General features: G+C 32.6%; 1 protein-coding gene across 1 annotated transcript; it reads left to right on the top strand.

The window, feature by feature from the left end:
* The first annotated feature begins 1,578 nt into the window (after window positions 1-1,578).
* Window positions 1,579-5,385, top strand: LOC107474744 (protein XRI1). Its single transcript, XM_016094385.3, has 9 exons — window positions 1,579-1,972; window positions 2,813-2,877; window positions 2,952-3,083; window positions 3,212-3,357; window positions 4,010-4,073; window positions 4,171-4,282; window positions 4,363-4,403; window positions 4,514-4,606; window positions 4,731-5,385. The coding sequence occupies exons 1-9, from the start codon at window positions 1,950-1,952 to the stop codon at window positions 5,003-5,005; spliced, it is 951 nt and encodes a 316-aa protein (XP_015949871.1). The 5' UTR covers window positions 1,579-1,949; the 3' UTR covers window positions 5,006-5,385.
* Window positions 5,386-18,914: the final 13,529 nt, after the last annotated feature.

Raw genomic sequence — 18,914 nt, forward strand, 5'->3', positions numbered from 1 at the left:
ACTTATGTAAATTTAATGAATTTGTTCACTAAGTTGTGATTGAAATGTGATTAGTAAGCCCAAGTTTATATATTGAATTGTTAATTCTTGATAATTTGCATTTTTGATTGGCTAGTTTTGAACTCTGAAAATAGATTCTTAAAGAATTAGTTAATTTTAACTTGTAAGTTCTAAATTTTTACTCAGATGAAGATAGTGTTATGTGTTATTTTTTAATTTTGGTTTTCATTGTTCATATTTACAGGGATACAAAATTGACGCCAACATGCTAGACTTTAAATTGACTGAAATATGCTAGAAGAGTCAAGAATAATAAATTCGATATGATATAATTTTATGTTAGGAAAAAGTTGTGTTTAGTTGAATTTGTAGAATTTATTTTATTGTAAAAAATTCTTAATGACATGTAAGATATTTTAATTATTTATATGATTATATATCATATAAATGTTGAGTTAGTGGGATTAGAAAATTAATTGATATATCAATTATTTAATTAAATGTTTTAAAATCAACTTTCTATTTTTGTAACTAAAAGAATAAAAAATGTTACAAAAGTAAGTAGTATTTTGTAACAAAATATTATGACACAAAAAATCTAAATTATTACGAAAAATATTTTAAAGGTAAAAAAGTGTTACCACTTTCATAACAAATTTTAGTTTTTGTATTAAAAAAATTTGTTACAAAATATTACTTTGAATTGTAACAATTTTATTTTTTGTTACAAAAATTTTTTGTAACGGGACATATTGCAACGGCCCATTTTTTTTGTTACAAAATCTTTTTGTTTCAAAATTTAGATTTTTTGTAACAAATTTTTTATTACAAATATTGTTTTTTCTTGTAATGATAATATTTTTATAAAAATTATTGTCAAGTTATATATACTTTGTCCCTACTATCGAAATTTATGGATCCGTCACTGCATACAATGAATGGTAAAGAGCAATGTGACTCATTACGTGCTTAAAGAAGGTCTTTCACTGACCACGGAACACAATCCTAAACACAAAAAACCTTTAACAATGACGCTGTAACGGAGTCTGTCTTCAATTTGAAGAGTTAAGTAGTTCATAAAACAACGTCATTTTCTTTGTAGAAGGACTTTTTGTTCTCTAATTTTTGGGAAACATGCCATCTTTGAACTGTAACGTATGTATAGCTCTGTAATGGACACATGGGTGCCATATCAGTTATTTGTAAAAGTTTGGAATGTATTTATAATTAAAATTTGTGAAGAACTTATTTATCACGATTTTAAAAAGTCAAGAACTTATTTATTATTTTTTATTTTATTAATTATCTCATGTTGACTCCGATATTGTGTGAATACTGAATAATGTTATTTTGTAGACATGTATCTATTCTTAGTGACTATTAAATTGAAATTTATGGTGTTGTTATCCATCTTTATAATTATAAATAGATATTATTAATTTTAAAAATAGTAACATTAAATTTAACTAACAAAAAAAAATCGGGCTGGCCCACGGAAAAGAGAGAAACCAAGGTGTACTTACGGGATATATAAAAGGCCGAGAGGGAAATAAATGGGCGCAAAAGAGTGACAAAAAGAGAGGGAGACGGAGAGAGAGTGAGACGGCGCTTTATGGTCGTGGCTTAATCGTTATGTGTGAAGTGTGAAGTGTGAAGTGTGAAACTGTGAACTGAATTCATCAATTTTTATTAATAAATATTTTTTCCTTTTTCTATGTAGAAAGCAGCACAAAGCAGAGATAGATAGTGAACTACTTAGTGTTATATAGGTTTATAGCTTCTACAACTCACTACAGAGAAACACCGATCTCTCTCTTCTCTATAACGGTTATTTTTATTTTTATTCTCATTCTGTATGTCATCACTGTGTTGTTGGAAAAAACTAAGAAAAGAAGAGACTCTGATCAGCTGTGACTAGAGAGACTTGGCTCCTGATTGTTTCCTTTGAAATGGATTGCGACAACAATGAGAAGTAAATCTAAATCTCTCTCTCTCTCTCTCTCTTATTTATTTATTTAAAAATCTGGGGTTTTAGTTCTGGGGCGTGATTGATTTGTTTTGATAGCTGCATTTATGTCTTTCCTAGGCTCTGATTTTTTAAAAATAAATGAAATGGGTTTTCTGTTGTCTTGGAATTAGGCCTGAGTGTGGTTTTTTCCAAAATCATTTATTTGATTTGTTTTTTCGTTTCATCTTGCTTTGGTTTGGTGCATTATCTGCTACATGATGGGTTCAATGCTGTAGATGGTGGTGCTTGATTCACTAGTTTTGATTTGCCTTGTGCCTTCTGATTTGCACTCTAGATTGTTTGTTTTTGTGTCAAAGTTTATGTACAAAGAATGAATGATGATGATGATGATGTGGGTTCTGAGTAAATTTGTGGGTCATAATTTATGCCTTTTTTAATCTGTAGCTGTTGATGCTTTTCTTTTCTTTTTCTTTTTTTTTCGCTTTTTTTTTTTCTTTTGCCGTTATTCCATCCTATGTAAATATATTAATGCATGCAAGAAAATCTGCCTAAGTACATCCTAAGATCTCAATTGTAGAGACTAACGATTCATTTTCTAGCACCTTGTTTGGTAATTTAGTGCTTCAGTTTACAATGTGTTCAATTTTTGTTTGTGTATATCTTGTTTTGATAATGTGTGCAATTATTGTTTGGAGACTGAGGCCACTTTCACCTTTGATTTTTCTACATTGGTTTTGGAATTTGCTTCTAATGTATTTTGTTTAACTTTTAATATTTTCTGTTTGTTAATTTATGCCAATGCTCCACGGCTTAACTATTGCATTTACATGTTTGTTTTATCAGTGGTGCTAAAGAACCATGGGATTGGCACAGGAATGATTGTAATCTCAAAAAGAACTCCAATTTCGGTAACTCTCACTCTCATGTTAAGTTGATTCTTCCATGTAATTGATGCCTGAAATTTCTCTGTTTCTTCTTCTAGGCCAAGATATTTCAGAAGATCTATGGAATGACATGCCCCAAAATGATGAATATATTTCCTACATGTTCGAAGATGAAGAAGCTACACCAGTTAAGGCTTGTGGTGATTTGGGATACGGTGTCAATGATAGTGGTAAGGCCGACGCTTTCTCAGTGACTTTAAGCCTTGTCAATATGTGCAAGTTGTTAGATTGTTCTTGTTACTTTATTGGTGTTATTATGACTTGTCTTGGTTTAATTCAAAGAAATATTGGATTTCAGTTTTGGATGATGTACAAAAGGAAGTAGAGGAGTTGAGGGAGACTTCTTCTCAAGTCAAGAGGCGGCGCATGCTACAATTCAACATCCAGGATAGCGATCATTCTCTTTCCAGTGAAGAGATGTCTTTAGCATATTTAAAATCAGATGTTGGTGCTTCTAGCTTTTGGATTAACTTTTCACATTCCTAGCATGTTAGATGGTTGTAAAAATGTGACAAGACTCAAGAAGTAGAAATCTGTTCATGTTGTGCAACTATTTGAATTTGTCATAAGTAATAAATTAAATTTCTTGATATATTACCATTATGTTGTTGACTGGTAAACGAATACGTATTATCTTCAGTTTCATGACTATACTTATCTTTGTTCTTTATGTTAAGCCTCTAGTTTGTGATGCTAGATTTCATAACTATTGTTATAAAGCAACATTTTTGTTTTTGCTACCTCCTTGTATTGGTTCAAACGATCAGCTGGGAAGTAGAATTTTTCAGTATTTAGATGTGTTAATTTAAAACCTGATGACTCATACAGAACACTTACCCTTAATATGCAGCATGATTGTTAGTGAGGCATTTAGTTCAAATCTTTGTATCTTCTTTGTAACTTTTACTTTAATGAGTTCCCTTTGTGGTTATCTGTCTTCTGTCTCTTAAAAATGGGGAGGTTTGGCTTGATCAATACTCGAGTTTGCTTCTAACCTATGTCTAGTAAGTAGGGTATGTTAGTCTCAATGAAATGTAGTTAATGATTACATTATGAAGTTCTGAATTTGCTGACTCTTACTTCATTCGTATAATAGGAGAAGGTGGACTCGCTTATGGATCCTTTTCCTGAAGTGTCAGAATGGGTGCCCGGGTCATCAGGTTCGTCTTCTGCAAGATTTTACATACTGAATTTCTTGTTCGGTCGGAGATAGCTTCAATAAGTTTTTAAAATCTGATATTTTCTTAACCATTACAGAATATGCATTGGGAGATTTGCCTGCCTCTAGTTATGAAGACCTTGAGTCAACTGAAGGGTGGCTAGCAGAATGCCTTAACGATGCTGCGATGCAATTCAGTCCTGATGAACTGTATGCATCATTGGGCCGCTGATTTTTGACATATAGTCGGTTATACAAAGTAATCTGATGATTATATTGTTTGATACCAGGAACTTTTCAGGGGCAGAAGATATTCAGATTGATATTGCAGGTATCTGGCATTTGTTTTCGCCATTCACTATTGTCTCTCCAGTATTGTTTGATTTGTTTCTTTCTTTGTTCCTTCTTTCCTATTTGCATTGTATTTTTGTTTGCCTGAAGAGCTCAGTGACATCACGGCACCTTCAGAACAAAATGTAGTTCAGCAGCAGCAGCAGCAGGTCACTCAAACCCCCAAAAGAATTGTGTTCAAAGGTTTGGTTTTGTTCTTGTTATAACGTCACTTGCTGCTTTATTAGTTTGCATGCTGCATTCATTGATGAAATTTTTTGACAGGATAACAAATTCGAAGTTTCTTTTTTTCTTTTTGAATGTTTAGGGAGGAAATCGTTTATACGGACACCTACAAAGTTGGCTTCGTCCGTGGCCTACCCATTCGCCTTCATCAAACCTAGTGGTACCCATGGAGACATAACTCTGAAGGAAATTAATCAGCGCATTCGAATTCCGCCTCCTTCGAAAACAAAGCAAAGCAGTGAAGATCCATCTGCTTATCCCAAATCAGCCTTCTCTGGGAAGCCTGTTGTTAACAAAACAAAGATACGCACCGAAGGTGGAAAAGGTAGCATCACAATTATGAGAACTAAAGGCTAAGTTTATCTTCTGATTTTCTAACTTTTGGCTCACCCCATTAATGTGTGGTGATGGCTTTATTTCTGTAATATACCTGCCAGATTTTAGAAGTTGATACTGCAGTTTTTTCTTCCTATTGACACTTATTATCATATTACACCACCTTAGTGTTTACTTCCTCCTAGTGAGGTCTTAGATAATTTTCTTATAGCTCTTATTTTGGTACATGATTTTCTTGGAGCTGAGTATGTAATCTGAACTTGATACTTCTTACCTTGTTAGGAGTCCCTAGTTGTTGAATTGACAATGTTACTAAGCTTGAGCTTTGCTTTTGTAATTGATACATACAGATTTAGATGATGCCCTTGTTTCTGAAGCTGCAAAGGGATTGCACGCTTGCATATTTCTTGTCTTGTTATACTTTGCTACAGGAAATCAAATAACCACATCTTTAATTACACTGACTACGGGTGGCCAGCGGGAAGCCCGCCCCGCCCCGCCTAGTGAGGCGGTCCCAAAATTCTAGCCCACCTCTACTTTTAACTATTATAATTTTTAAAAGTATAAACAGATTATAATTTTTATATTCACAAACATTAAAGTCTTTGTAATTATAAATATTTGATAAACACAACTATAAACCATGTTTTCATCAAAAACATAATTATAAATATTGTCTCTAAAACAAAATAAACATAATTCAAAACACTCAATTTTAATTTTCATTCTCTTGTAAGTTAGGTTGGGGAAAGTTGGGTTTTGGCAAAAAAAAAAAATTGTAAAAATACCCCTTGCCAAAAAATACTAAGCCCGGCGGGGAAGCCCGCTCGGCTCTGCCAAAGCCCGCGGTTTAAGCGGTGTGGGTTAGGTGGGTTTTTGCTATTTGGCGGTCCCAATTTTCCAGCTCAGCTTGTCTTTTTTGGCGGGTTACGCAGGCTGAGTCGGCGGGTTTAGGCTTGTTTGTCACCCCTAATACTGACTCATTGTTAAATGATAACCTTACTTTTGAAAATGTCATAATAATATTTTCTTTTGTAACAGCTAAGTATAAGGATAAGCATAAGGTAAAGGGAGAGTATATACCCATTTTTGTCCTTAAAGAATTTTGGACTAGACACTCTAGTTTCCAACTAAAATTAATTACTCGATTGGTCTCTAACAATTAATTCTATCAGTCACTTAAATCATTGGCTCCGTCAATTTTAACGGATGATAAAATAGTCCCTGTCAACTCTAACAGGGGACAATATGATCCCTGACAACTCTAACAAGGGACAAAATGATCTATTACCCCTTTATTCGAAAACGACGTTGTTCTTCCCCAATTTTTATCAATATCTCGTACAACCCTAACATTCATATTCTCCTTCTTCACTTTCACAGTCTTCTTTTCCTTTCACCTCTTTAGCTCTAAGATTAAACCATGGTGTAATTGCCACACGTATCGCACCTACCTCAATATGATATGGACTATACATTTTCTAAATCTCTATAACTGGTACATCCACTTCCTCTGTACTTTACCCACCAAAAGCATCCACTTCCACGTCCTGGATAACATCACCTCCAACTCTGACAACATCCACGACATCCTCAAGACCAAGTTCCACAACTACTCCAAGGGCACGCCTTTCTCCACTCTCCAGCAAGTACTATAGATTGTTGGACATTAGGACATCATGAGAAGATTATTCTTCGACATCATATGCAAATTCTCATTTGAAATAAACACTGAGTGCTTCATTTCTTCTTTTCCAGAGTCCAAGTTGGCAGACAGTTTCAACCTCGCATCCAAGCTATTAGTATAATGAGCAATGTCGCCATTGCCGCTCATATGGAAACTGAAACGATTATTGAACATTGATTCGGAGAAGAAGCTGAAGAAAGCGATCGGAGTGATTGATAATGTGGTCATGGAGATGATAGGGTAGAGGAGGAAGGAGATGGCAACGACGATAACGGGTCTTGACAAATCAGACTTGCTGTCTAGATTCTTGGGATCTATCGAAGACGACAAATAGTTGAGAGACATAGTCATTAGTTTCCTGAGTATGAATTGGTTGAGAATAAGTTGAGGATTTTTTTTTCTTGTGAACATTGAAGTTGTAGAGTGTGCATTCTGTACAGTATTAGACTATTAGTGTTATGCGAGATATGATGGAAATTGGAAAAGAATAGTGTCGTTTTCGAATAGAGGAGATTATGGATTATTTTGTCCCATGTTAGAGTTTTCAGTGACTATTTTGTCCTCCATTAGAGTTGACAGAATAAAAGATCTAAGTGACTTACGAAATTAATTGTTAGAGACCAATCGAATAATTTTAGTTAGAGACTAAAATGTCTGATTTGAAATTCTTTAAATATCAAAATAGGTATATACCCTTTGAAGGGAGAAGGGAGTTAAGAGTTTGGTTTTAAGAAATTGAAACGGGAAATTTTTTTTTCAGCATAATTAATAATGCCACATAATTAAGTATTATTTAGAGTTTGCAACCTCACCTCTTTCGATAGCCTGTTCAACGTTACGACTTCGGTTAATGTTGGATCATTTTTTGTAAAACTTAATAATCTTTTAGGAGTTGATTTGTCTCTTAAGTCTTTTAGAGTTGTTTTTATTTGGACCAAAATTTTTCAGATACCGTTTTAATAGTTTAATCCTAAAATTATTATGTGTGGATAAAACTACCCTTAAATAAATGGATACATGTAAGTATGGTTGGAAGTGAGTCAAGTTAGTTTTTGAGTTAGTTCGAACTGGATTCGTTAATAGTTCAATAAGTGGAATTTATGAGCTGGTAAGTCAAGTTTAAGTTTGGAATTGAGCTCATAAATTAAATGAGGTTTGCCTGAAATTGAGCTCATGAATTAAATGAGTCGAGCTTGAATTTGAATAAGCTCAACTCATTAGCTCATGAGCTGGCTCGATTATATATATATATAGACACACACACACACACACATATCCTATATGCATTTAATCTATACTTTTAATATTATATAATATATATATATATATATTAATGATCTTAATTATTTAAAATTTTATATTTATTTTTAATATATAATTTTAGTGTACAATATAAATAAAAAATTTATAATTTATTGATAGATAGACAATATATAAAATTGATATTTTTAAATATTTTTAAAATATATGTTATAATTTATTGATATAAAATTATAGATTATGTTCCTATTATTTGAACCAGCTCATGAGCTCGAGCCATCTCGTGAGATTTTGGTGAGCCGAGTTTGAGTTTAAAAAATAGGCTCGATTGTTAATGAGTCGAACTGTAAGGCAAGCTCAATTTTCATGAGTCGAGTTTAAACTTGTATATGAAATACACATATAAGCAAATATTATTTAAAATAAAAATATTATTTATACATCAATATGTATTTATAATTTTATTTTAGTGTACACGTAGCATAACTTTATTTAAAAATATGTTTGGTAGTATAGTGTAAGTTAGTGTAACTTAAATTGCAAACAACTAGGAAAATACTCTTACGAGATGAGAAGAGATTTTACAAAATAAAAAAAAAAAGAAAATATGATAACTAAAACAATTAGCACTTGGAATTTTTTTGGTAGTATTTCACCAGTTCTTTTAGGGTTTATTTTTTGACCAAAATATATAGTGTGAAAGAGTCATTTATTCCTTGATAATCAGATCTCTTTTTCTTTTCTTGTTACTTCATTTCTCAATCTGGATGAAAATAAATTTTTTCTTTTTTTTTCATATGAGGTTGTTTTATAAATCGAACCGTAATATGCATAGTTGAGAGACAACATTTCAAATGGTTAGCTTGTTGAATACACTCATACATATTTGGAGTCAAAACTATATATTTTTTATGTAACATCATTTCTAGGATTCATTTACATGTGTTCTTCCATTTCTAAGGTACACTAGTGGCTCTGAAGCTTATTATGAGATTATGACTTCGTAGTATTGTCAGGTCTCAGTTTAATCTATGTATTTATATAACTTGAGAAAAAGATTTCTAATAACTTTAAAATATTTGGGCAAATTACTATAAAAAAATGTGTTTAATACTATCGGATTTATCGTCGGATTTAGTGACAAATATTACTGGCAGGTTTAGCGGGGGATTTTCCAACGATAACAATTGAAAATTCGTCCTTGGAAAACATTATTGTCAGATTCAAAATTTTGTAGCTAAATCCGACGGTAAATAATGACACAAAAAATAATTTTATTAGCGTTGGATTTTTTGTCGAAAAGTTTTTATGGCAACACGAACTAGTGAAACACAACATTTAGGCAACAACCAACACCTTACCATTGGATTTATCTACTGAAAAATCCGACAGCATAATTGCCTTAAATTCTAAATCAGAAACCCTCCTCGTTCCCTTACTTCCACAACTTCTCTCCCTCTCATCTCTCTTTCTCTTTCGATGTTTTTCCTCCATTGAAACCTCGAGGAATGCCTTTTCATTGTCGGCCACCGTTCCAGTGCTTGCAGCAGTGCTTTCTCTCTGCAGCAAACGACTTCCTCTCCTATATTGTCTTAATCGAGCCACCAGACGTCGCTGCCAGGGGTCCATTGCCGTCACTGTTGCTGCGTGGCTCACCGTTGTCGTTGTTCACTGACATTCATAAATTCTCTCCATTCTTTAATTTGTTAATCTTTTGTTAAAAACATCGTAACACTACTACCCAATAATGATGGAGGTGGGAGAAGTTTGACATTGTCACTGCACCATAAACATTGTCATTGCACCTTTACCACAACTAATTATCAGCTTTGTTTTTTTTATGTATTTTTATATGTATTTTATTAATTTTGTATTTATTTTTTTTACTTTATAATGTAAACCTATTTGAAATTATATATATTTTTTTAATTTTTGTTTCAAATTTTGTGTTTAAATTCAATTTTTTTAATTTATTGGTTAGGGTATTTTGATTTTAAAATTCAAGTTTAAAATTTAGAATTTGTAATTTTTTTAAAATTTGTGTTTTTATTTATATTTATTAAGGTTAATTCAATCAATTAGGTTGTTAGGGTTAACTTTATTTTGTAATTAGATTATTTTAGGTGAATTAAATTATGTAGTTTAAATTAATATGTTTTTATCAATTAAGTTTATTAGATTAGTTAAGTTAAATATTTTTTAAATTAGTTTCATTTAGTGAATTTAATAAGTTGTCTTTTTTCTTAGAACGATGTTATTTTTTTATAGATTCATTGAAGTTCACTTCTTTCGTAGTTTCTATAGTTATATTTTGTGGGTTGTTCGTGTAGTGCTCAGGTTAGTTCTCTTAATGAATTGTTTAAATTTTTTGCCAGACCCACTTTTTCTTAAATAGAGTTTTAGGATGGAAGTAGGAGAAGATTGCCTAATGGTGTCTTCTCGAAATCCTTGTTTGCTGGAAAATTGAAGATTAATAAGGGGACGCACACTTGAATGACTAGGATTTGATGTTTACTTGAATATATGTTTGTTTCAATTTATGCTTGCAACTGTTTTTTATGTAAAAATTGATAATTTTTTGGTAGAGATCTCTAAATTAAGAGAAAATTCTGTCGAATTTTCGTTAAAATTGTTTAAAGACATGTTTAGTTTGTGAAAAGATAAAAATTACATTTGGTGGAGGTTTCTAATTATAAACGAAACTCTGATAAATTTTCTAAAAAATTAATAAGTTGTATTTTTGGTTGAATTATATTTTAAGTTGTTTATTGCAAAATGATTCCAAATCATCGTTTGTATACATATAATAGGGGTAACGATCGACCGGGAGGGGGAGGGGGTTAAAACCCGAGTTCTTTAAGGGTGTTGATCAGTTTGTGGTATATGTTTTCAACATGGAATCATTTAGTTTTCAAAGAGAGTATCTAGGTATCTATGTTATAAGTGTTAGCTGACTAAGTAGTTAAGATCTTTAGATATAATCCTTCACCTTTACTATAACGGGTTTAAGGATGAGTATTGGGTGTGGACTGAATATGAAGAAGTTGATGAGTAGAAAATCAATTGGTCTGCACCGAATTTCAATAGGTCTGAGGGTTAATCAGGAAAGGTTAACTTGGTTAGAAAAGGATTGGGAAGGTAACCGAAAAACATATAATGAGATAATATTTGATGCAATCGATGTTAAATGGGCTACCCTTGTAACCAATAAGTATTAGTCAGGAATACTGACATCTCCTTGAGCCATTATGAGGCAAAGGATCTAGCTTCAAAATTAGGTTTAAATTGGGTGAAAATTGATTGTTACTCGAATGGTTGTATGTTGTATTATAAAAGAGATGTAGATCTGATTATTGTAATGCAAACACTAATACCACCACTTAGACCGCCGACTTAGTTGGACCAGGGGATGACGACAACGATGATTATCAAGACCTATGGTGATTAGAGTGTTGTTTTACTTTGTTTGATAGTATTGATGGTTTATCTCTTTGACTTTTTTTCCTGTACATTTGTTATTTTAGATTATAGTTGACTATTTTAATTAAAAATACCATTTGATTTTCATTAATTGGAATTCGATTATTAGTTCTTGATACATTGATGATGATATATCAGGTTATAAAAGGTATTTTGTATAACCAATAAAAAATTAAAATTTAAGTTTACTGCCGATTGAATTCGCAGGTATTTATTAATTTAACTATTAAAAAAATAATATATTACTGTCGGATTTACCAAGAGATAAATCCGATGGTAAGAATGCGCAAAACCCTAATTCACGACGCCAAAGTTACCATAAAAAAATTTTCCAAAGTAATGACCTCAAGAAATTTGCCAATTAAAAGTTTAAATTTGTCGCTAAATCGGTTAGTAATTAGCGAGTGACTAAAAAAATCCACCGATAATTTTTTATCAGCGAAGATTTTATCGCCAAATCTGTCTGTCGCTAAATTCAACAGTAATAAATATATTAATAGATTTTTTTGATGATCATGCTGGTAAATTTGACAGTTTTTAACGACTTTTTTGTAGTGTATTATTAAATCAAAATTAATAAAATTTTTTAATTATATTTGTCTTGTTTATTATGAAAACTCAATATAAAAGATATGAAGCTAAAAATAATCGTTTCTTATTTCAACTAAATATTTAATATATAATTTTCTATTAATAAATCTTTCTTACATTATATATTTCAGAAGTAGAAAATAATTTCTAACACAATTTTATCCTCGCCTTGAATCTCTTCCTTTTTATTTGTATATAATATATACGCAATAATATTCTCAATTTCTAAAACCTTTCATTTGCAGACCAAAGCTAAGCTCTTCTTTCTAAACCAATTGGGTTCTTGAAATTAGCGATCACTTGATTTTTATGAAGCACCTTCTGGTCGTTTTGAATGTGTTTGGGCGTATTCAAAACCTTTGTGGTCTATTTTTTTTTTTTAAATCAAAACATAGATATAAAAGACATGTCACACAAAACCTCTCTGTACACATATATAACCTAATGGCCATAATATATTTTCATTGTGTGAGATAATGTCCAGTTTAGTCTTCAAAATTTTCAGTATACATTAAAATAGTTCTTGATTTTTTTTTAAAATAACTAAATTGGTACTCAAATTAAAAACGTGAATTTTCATTGGTCCCTCGCTAAATTGTCATTTATACTGTGATGATAAATACTATTAAATGACAAACTAGTATTCAATTGGTTAACTTATATGGACACAACATAAATATGATAAAATAAATATATGATGTTGTCATTTATACTCATTTTTAAGAGTTTAATTTTGATACACTAATAGTATAAAATATTTTATATAATTATACAATTACATCAGTTTTTTTAGATGACTATTTACACAGTCAATATCAAAGACAGTTATTTTTGTTAAGAGAAAGTATAAGAGAACAACGTTTTTTTTAACAATCTAAACAATAGGTTAAAAAAAGAAAGTTAATTTTAATTTTAAAAATTAAATTTTGAATTAATTGGATATAATCCTTATTTTAAATGATTAGTGGACCTGAAATGCAGTCAATTGTTCATGTTGTTCGCATATTTCATTGTTCACCTAAAGGGGTATTGGTTTATTAATGTAACATTATGTAGGATGCATGTGTAAAATTACTTTACACTAACTGACAGTACATCAAAATTAAATTCATCATTTTAATCCCTATGCCATTATAAAATCGTAACCCGCATGTTTACTCCAAATCTTCATCTCGATTTTCCATTCTCCCCCACTCATGTTTTATACTTTTTATGTGTAAAACTGTATTACAACAATTTTTTCTTTTTGGTGCAGTTGATTATAATTCTACAAAATTCTAAACGTTTCAAAATCAACTAAAAAGTTATTTCCATAATTTTAAAAATCAGACCAAATCGACTGGTCAAATTGATCCAACTGTAAACCGTCAACTTAAGCGGTTCGATTTATATTATAAAGTTGTTGGGAAAAAACTGCCATTGAATCGTTGAATTGGTTAAAAACCGGTCAGTTAGACCGAATCAGAATCTAACTGATTTTATCCAATGCCCAAAAAAAACATCGTTTTGAATCTCCCTACTACTACATTTCTCTCGCGTTCGGTGAAAGGATCTCGTTCATCTCCCACAGCATTGCCGCCAGCATCCTCGCCAACACCGGAACTTACTTCGCCTTCACTCTTTTCCCGCCGGATTGTGACAGCGGGTACTTAAGGGAGTCAAGTGCACAAAAAGTCAATGCGGTCAGAGATCTCGAAGCCAAGAGCTTTCAGGTTGGGACGGGGTGGTGGATCCGTCTCTCTTGCCGACGAGTATGGCACTCTTGAACTTGTGGTTATGGAGCACGCTGGAAGAGGACAATGACACCGAGGAGAGCAACCTCCTTTCTTCATTTCTAATTGTTTGAACTTTTGAACTTTGAAATCAAAGCACGCACAAAAAAAGGAGGGAAGGAGAGAGGGAGAGAGAGAGAACAAGCTGTTCTTTGTGTTTTTTTTTTTTTCAAATAGATTGGACAACTCCCAATTTTAGGTATTACAATACCACAACACACCCACACTACACACTCACTCACACAATATTAAAAAATCCATATTCAATACTTGGCATACTCGCTAAAATTTGAATCCGAGTGCAGCATATTAAGAAACATATGATTTTATTACTTGAGCTAGGGCTAAGTTGCAGCTGTTCCTGTGTTTAACACATGAAGATATTAGGGTTAATAGATATGGGCTTTTATTTGGTCCAACATATTTTTTTTTCTTTTTAAGATATACACTTTTTACTACTACTTATTTGCTGGACTGAGCCATTTAGGCTTTAAATATGAACTTATAAAAATATATACATTTCAGGTATAATATATATATAATTTATTTTTTATTTAGTCAAATGATTCTAATTATAATATAACACTAGTATAAAATTTTAGTTAAAAAATCACTAATTTTATGTAACTAGACTTTAAATTTAAAAAATATTTTAAGATTTATATTAAATTATAATTATGTTTTAGAATATTTATTTATATTTTATTTATTATTTTATTATAAATTTTTTTTGATTGAACTATAATTAAACTAATTAAATTAATAAACCAATAAACCAATAATTAGAACAATTTGATGATCGGTCTGATTTTTAGAACTTTGGTGGTTTCGGACAGCATATCAACAACCACAACGTCCTAAGTCTCTGCACTAATCTTAACCAGCAAATATTTGCTCCTCTGTTAAACTCAGAAAACAACATACATCCAACCACTCGAAATTATCAGTTCAAGTTGAGATGAAACTTTCATTGCTACCTTGAAAACTTTTTCGCTGGGATAACCAACAATTTTGGATTAGAGACAAAGATTGCGCACAAGAAGATCTAGACAATGTCTTCCCCACTTAATGCATTAGGTGGATGGTGATGCAAGTTCAGTGATAAGCTTAGTTACACCCTTATCCTCGCTACAAACACACTTTACAGTAGTTTTTCAGCTCTCCATGTCAAGTTCTACCCTTCTCTTCTCCATATCTTCCAAAAGAAAGCAAGCACCATCAACATTCCCAACATTGTATTCAAGATGCGGACAATGTCCACTGTGTAAAACTCGGTCAAACCGTAATTAATTAAATAATAAATTAAATAGAAGAGAATATGTTTAGAAAATTTAACAATCAAAATTTGATAATTTAAATATGATATTTGGACTCAGTAAATTTTCCTGAGTCGAAAAACATAGTTTTCAGCGTAAAAGTGTGCACTGGAAACTTGACCGGCAATACTGGCTAAGACCTATCCAGTACTGTAATTGAATAAATTAATTATAAGTGAATAAGGTTAAGAAATGAGAAATTATAATTTGGAAAGCTAGAAATATTTAAAGTACGATTTAAAACTCTAATCTTAAAGATTTTGGCCCAAAGTTGGGCCAACGGACTAAAACAAGTGAACCGGGTCCAAGTGGGCCCAAGACCCAACATATATAAATATTAGTTATGAGCATTTCACCTTATTAACCCTAAAGAAAGAGGTGTGGGGCGCTAAAATGGAGAAGAGAGGAAGAAGAGAGAAAATCCTAAATCCATCAAACTTTAAATCACCATAACTTTTGATTTGGAACTCCGATTGACGAGCCGTTTGTGGCCACGCGTTGCTCTTCTTATCCTCTACAATTATATCTAAGTTTTGTGGTGAGTATTCTACTTTCTTCTACCCAGTTTTCATTTTTCTCCTTAAATTTGAGTTTGCTTATGGGTGTTGAGTAATTTTATGATTTTGGTTGTTTAGGAGTACTCTAGTATGAGTCATTGGTGAGTTTCATCAACTAATTTCTTGAGTTAAGATAAAAAAAACTCTCTAACCCTTATTATTTATCAATTTTATAAACCCTAGGTTGATTATAAGTACGAATATTGATTATGTTAGAGTATTGGGTGATTTTGGTACACAATTGGAAGATTGATATTGCTTGTGGGGCTTTAGTGAGGTTTGGAGCTAAGGGTTGGTGGAGACTTCCAAGAAGAAGCTCAATTATTTTGGCTACAAGAGGTACGGTTTAAGTTTCATTTAAGTACCGTGTGGTGTGATGAGAATTCATAGGCTAGATACCCCTAGGATTAAGTTTGGATTGTGTAAATGGTTGGTACTAATATGTATAGTTGATATGTAATGTAAATTAATGATTGGATTGAGAATTGTGTGAATTTGTATGTTTGGTGTGTTGAGAATTTGATAAATTGGATAATGAATATTAGTTTGTGGAATATGCATTTAAATTGTGAATTTAGGCTGGAGGCCGTGAATCTTGGGTCGGAGGCCAGAAAGAGGTAAGGAAGGCAAGTGATGTGTGTATTGTGTGATATCATATGATATTGAATGGAATTGTGATTGTTGTTATTTGGTTACAATGGATTGTATGAATTATGTGGCTATTGGTTTTGAGGGAGGAATTGATGTCCTTGTTGATAATGCATGTGAGTTGTATATGATGATATGAATTTATATGTATTGGGGGTTGATGGAATTGGTATTGTTAGAATGTAAGATGTGGAATGAAATATATGATATGGTATTTTGTTTGAAACTGAGTTATTTGTTTGAGATTGGTCAAAATGGTAGATTGGTGGATTGTGAATTTAATGAGAATGTTGAAGATATGAGTTGAAGAGGCTTGAGGTTGATTTTGGTAAGTTTTGGTTGGTTTTGAAAAGGTTTGAAATTGGTTTGTGTTGAAAATTTAGTTTTGTTGGTTTTTATGAAAGTTGTGATTTTGGTCTACTTTGACGGAGCATAACTTGGTCTCTGGATTCCCGATTTGTATCAAACTTGTTTGGAAAAAAAATTGGATTCGAGATGTTTATGCTGTTCGAAGAACGGGTGGAAAATGATTTGAAACAAAAAAGTTATGCCCGTCGAAAGTTTGGGGTTTGAAAATGTAATCCTACAGCTTTTTAAACTTAGTAAAATTTTTGGTAAAATGTACTTCGACGCGCACGCATCACTCACGATTTTTACTCTCTCACACGTGCGTCTGGCCAACCTGTACGCGGTGCTGTAGTGATGCAGGTGCGTGGTATAAATTCCAGAGAATTGTGATGGTAGTGTACTGGTTTTGTGCGAGGAGCACAAAATGCATCCACGCATATGCGTGGCTAACGCACACGCGTCACCCTACCTCTCTACTTTCCACGTGTACGCATGGGCGACGCTTACGCGTCACCCGCTTTTCTCCGCTTCCCATGCGTGCGCGTGGGCGACGCACACCCGTAACCCCGTTTTCAGCAAAAATTGATTTTTGAGTTTTTTAAAGCCGAATTTCAGACTTCTAAGCCTCCATTTTCATCGGTTTAGTCTTATATCTTTATAGTATGCCTAGTAATGAAAAGAAGCTAAGACATGTGATAACTTGTGGATGAAGTAAAGTGAAAATCAATGATGAATGATGAGTAATGATGATTGTATGAGTTGCTGAGGATGATGGTGAAAGTGTTGTGTATGTTATGAGCCAGATGGCTGTGATAAGCATTGAATTATGGCTGAGTATGTATATGTATATGATTAATGATTAAATGATTATGATTGATTGAGGAAGCTTGAACATGTGGCGAGTATGTTGGAGATTCATATATGATTAACGAATGAATGTGGTAAATGAATAATAATGAAAAATGTTGAATGTGAATATGCTTGTATTGTCTCTCTAGTTGTAATGGTGACAGGACACAGATACCCTCTAATGTGACAGGGCACGGATTCCTTCTAATAGTAATAAGGTGCAATAGAGAGACTGTGCCCGAGTAGTAGGCAGTGGTGTTGACCACTTGCTCCGGGTATGAGATGGGGAAGGAGAATTATGATAAATGAGTTTAATTATGGAGTTTTGAATGAATGTGTATTTGTCACACCTGGGTAGTAGCAAGGGTCGCGATTCATCCCACTTGCTCCGGGTCATTGTTTGAGAATTGGTAATAATGAAGAGTGCTTATGAATGAATGTAGTAAATGAATAATGATAGAAAATGTTGAATGTGAGTATGCTTGTGTTTTCTCTCTGGTTGTAAGGGTGACAGGGCACCGATACCCTCTAATAGTGACATGACACATATACCCTCTAATGGTGACAAGCACAGATACCCTCTAATGGTGACAGGGCACAGATACCCTCTAATGGTGACATGGCACATATACCCTCTAATAGTGACAGGGCACATATCATCAGTCATAGGGCAGACATACATCATTTGCATATGTTTGAATTGTTTAGGTTTGCCTATTTGTTTTGGATTGCTATATCATATATGCTATGTTACTTGATTATGTGCTACTTGTTCTACTTGTACCCCATTGTGTATTACTTGCTTGTATTGCTTGTGTTTGTACAACTAAAAGGTCCCTCATGCTGGTGTTGGTTGACACTGAGGGGTGTTCTTGATGAGATGAGTTCATGATGTGATTGAATAATGATGATGATATTAAATAAGGTAATTGAGCTCCCTGGGTAGACGCAACTTGCTCCAGGTAAAGAATGAAATAATTTGAGCTTCCTGTGTAACACCCTACCATGCAGAGTCTTATGCTTAAGTCATAATTCAGAGATGGCAAGGTATTACGACCTCTAAAATAAAAATTTAGTACATATAGTAGTATGAATGATTGATTATAACTAGGAGCCTTTGTAGAAAAAGGGGTAAACAAAAACCATCGCAACTCTAAAGCGCAACACTCCGATCGAAAATGTAACGAATAAGGATAAACCAACGCGAGATTATATATATACAAAGGAGTGTCAAAAACAGGAATATCAAGACTCAAGATCCGGCTGCGAAGATAACCGGTCCGAGCATAGCAATATATACATATGATAAAATAAGGAAAACCCCAAAGGAAACCCAAAGGGACACAAATACATAAAACCTATTCTCCAAAATCTCCCATAAAAGGAGTCATCACAGTTTGTATTATTTAATGGAGATAAAAG

This window comes from Arachis duranensis, chromosome 2, assembly GCF_000817695.3.
Source record: "Arachis duranensis cultivar V14167 chromosome 2, aradu.V14167.gnm2.J7QH, whole genome shotgun sequence".
In the NCBI taxonomy this organism is placed as follows: domain Eukaryota; kingdom Viridiplantae; phylum Streptophyta; class Magnoliopsida; order Fabales; family Fabaceae; genus Arachis; species Arachis duranensis.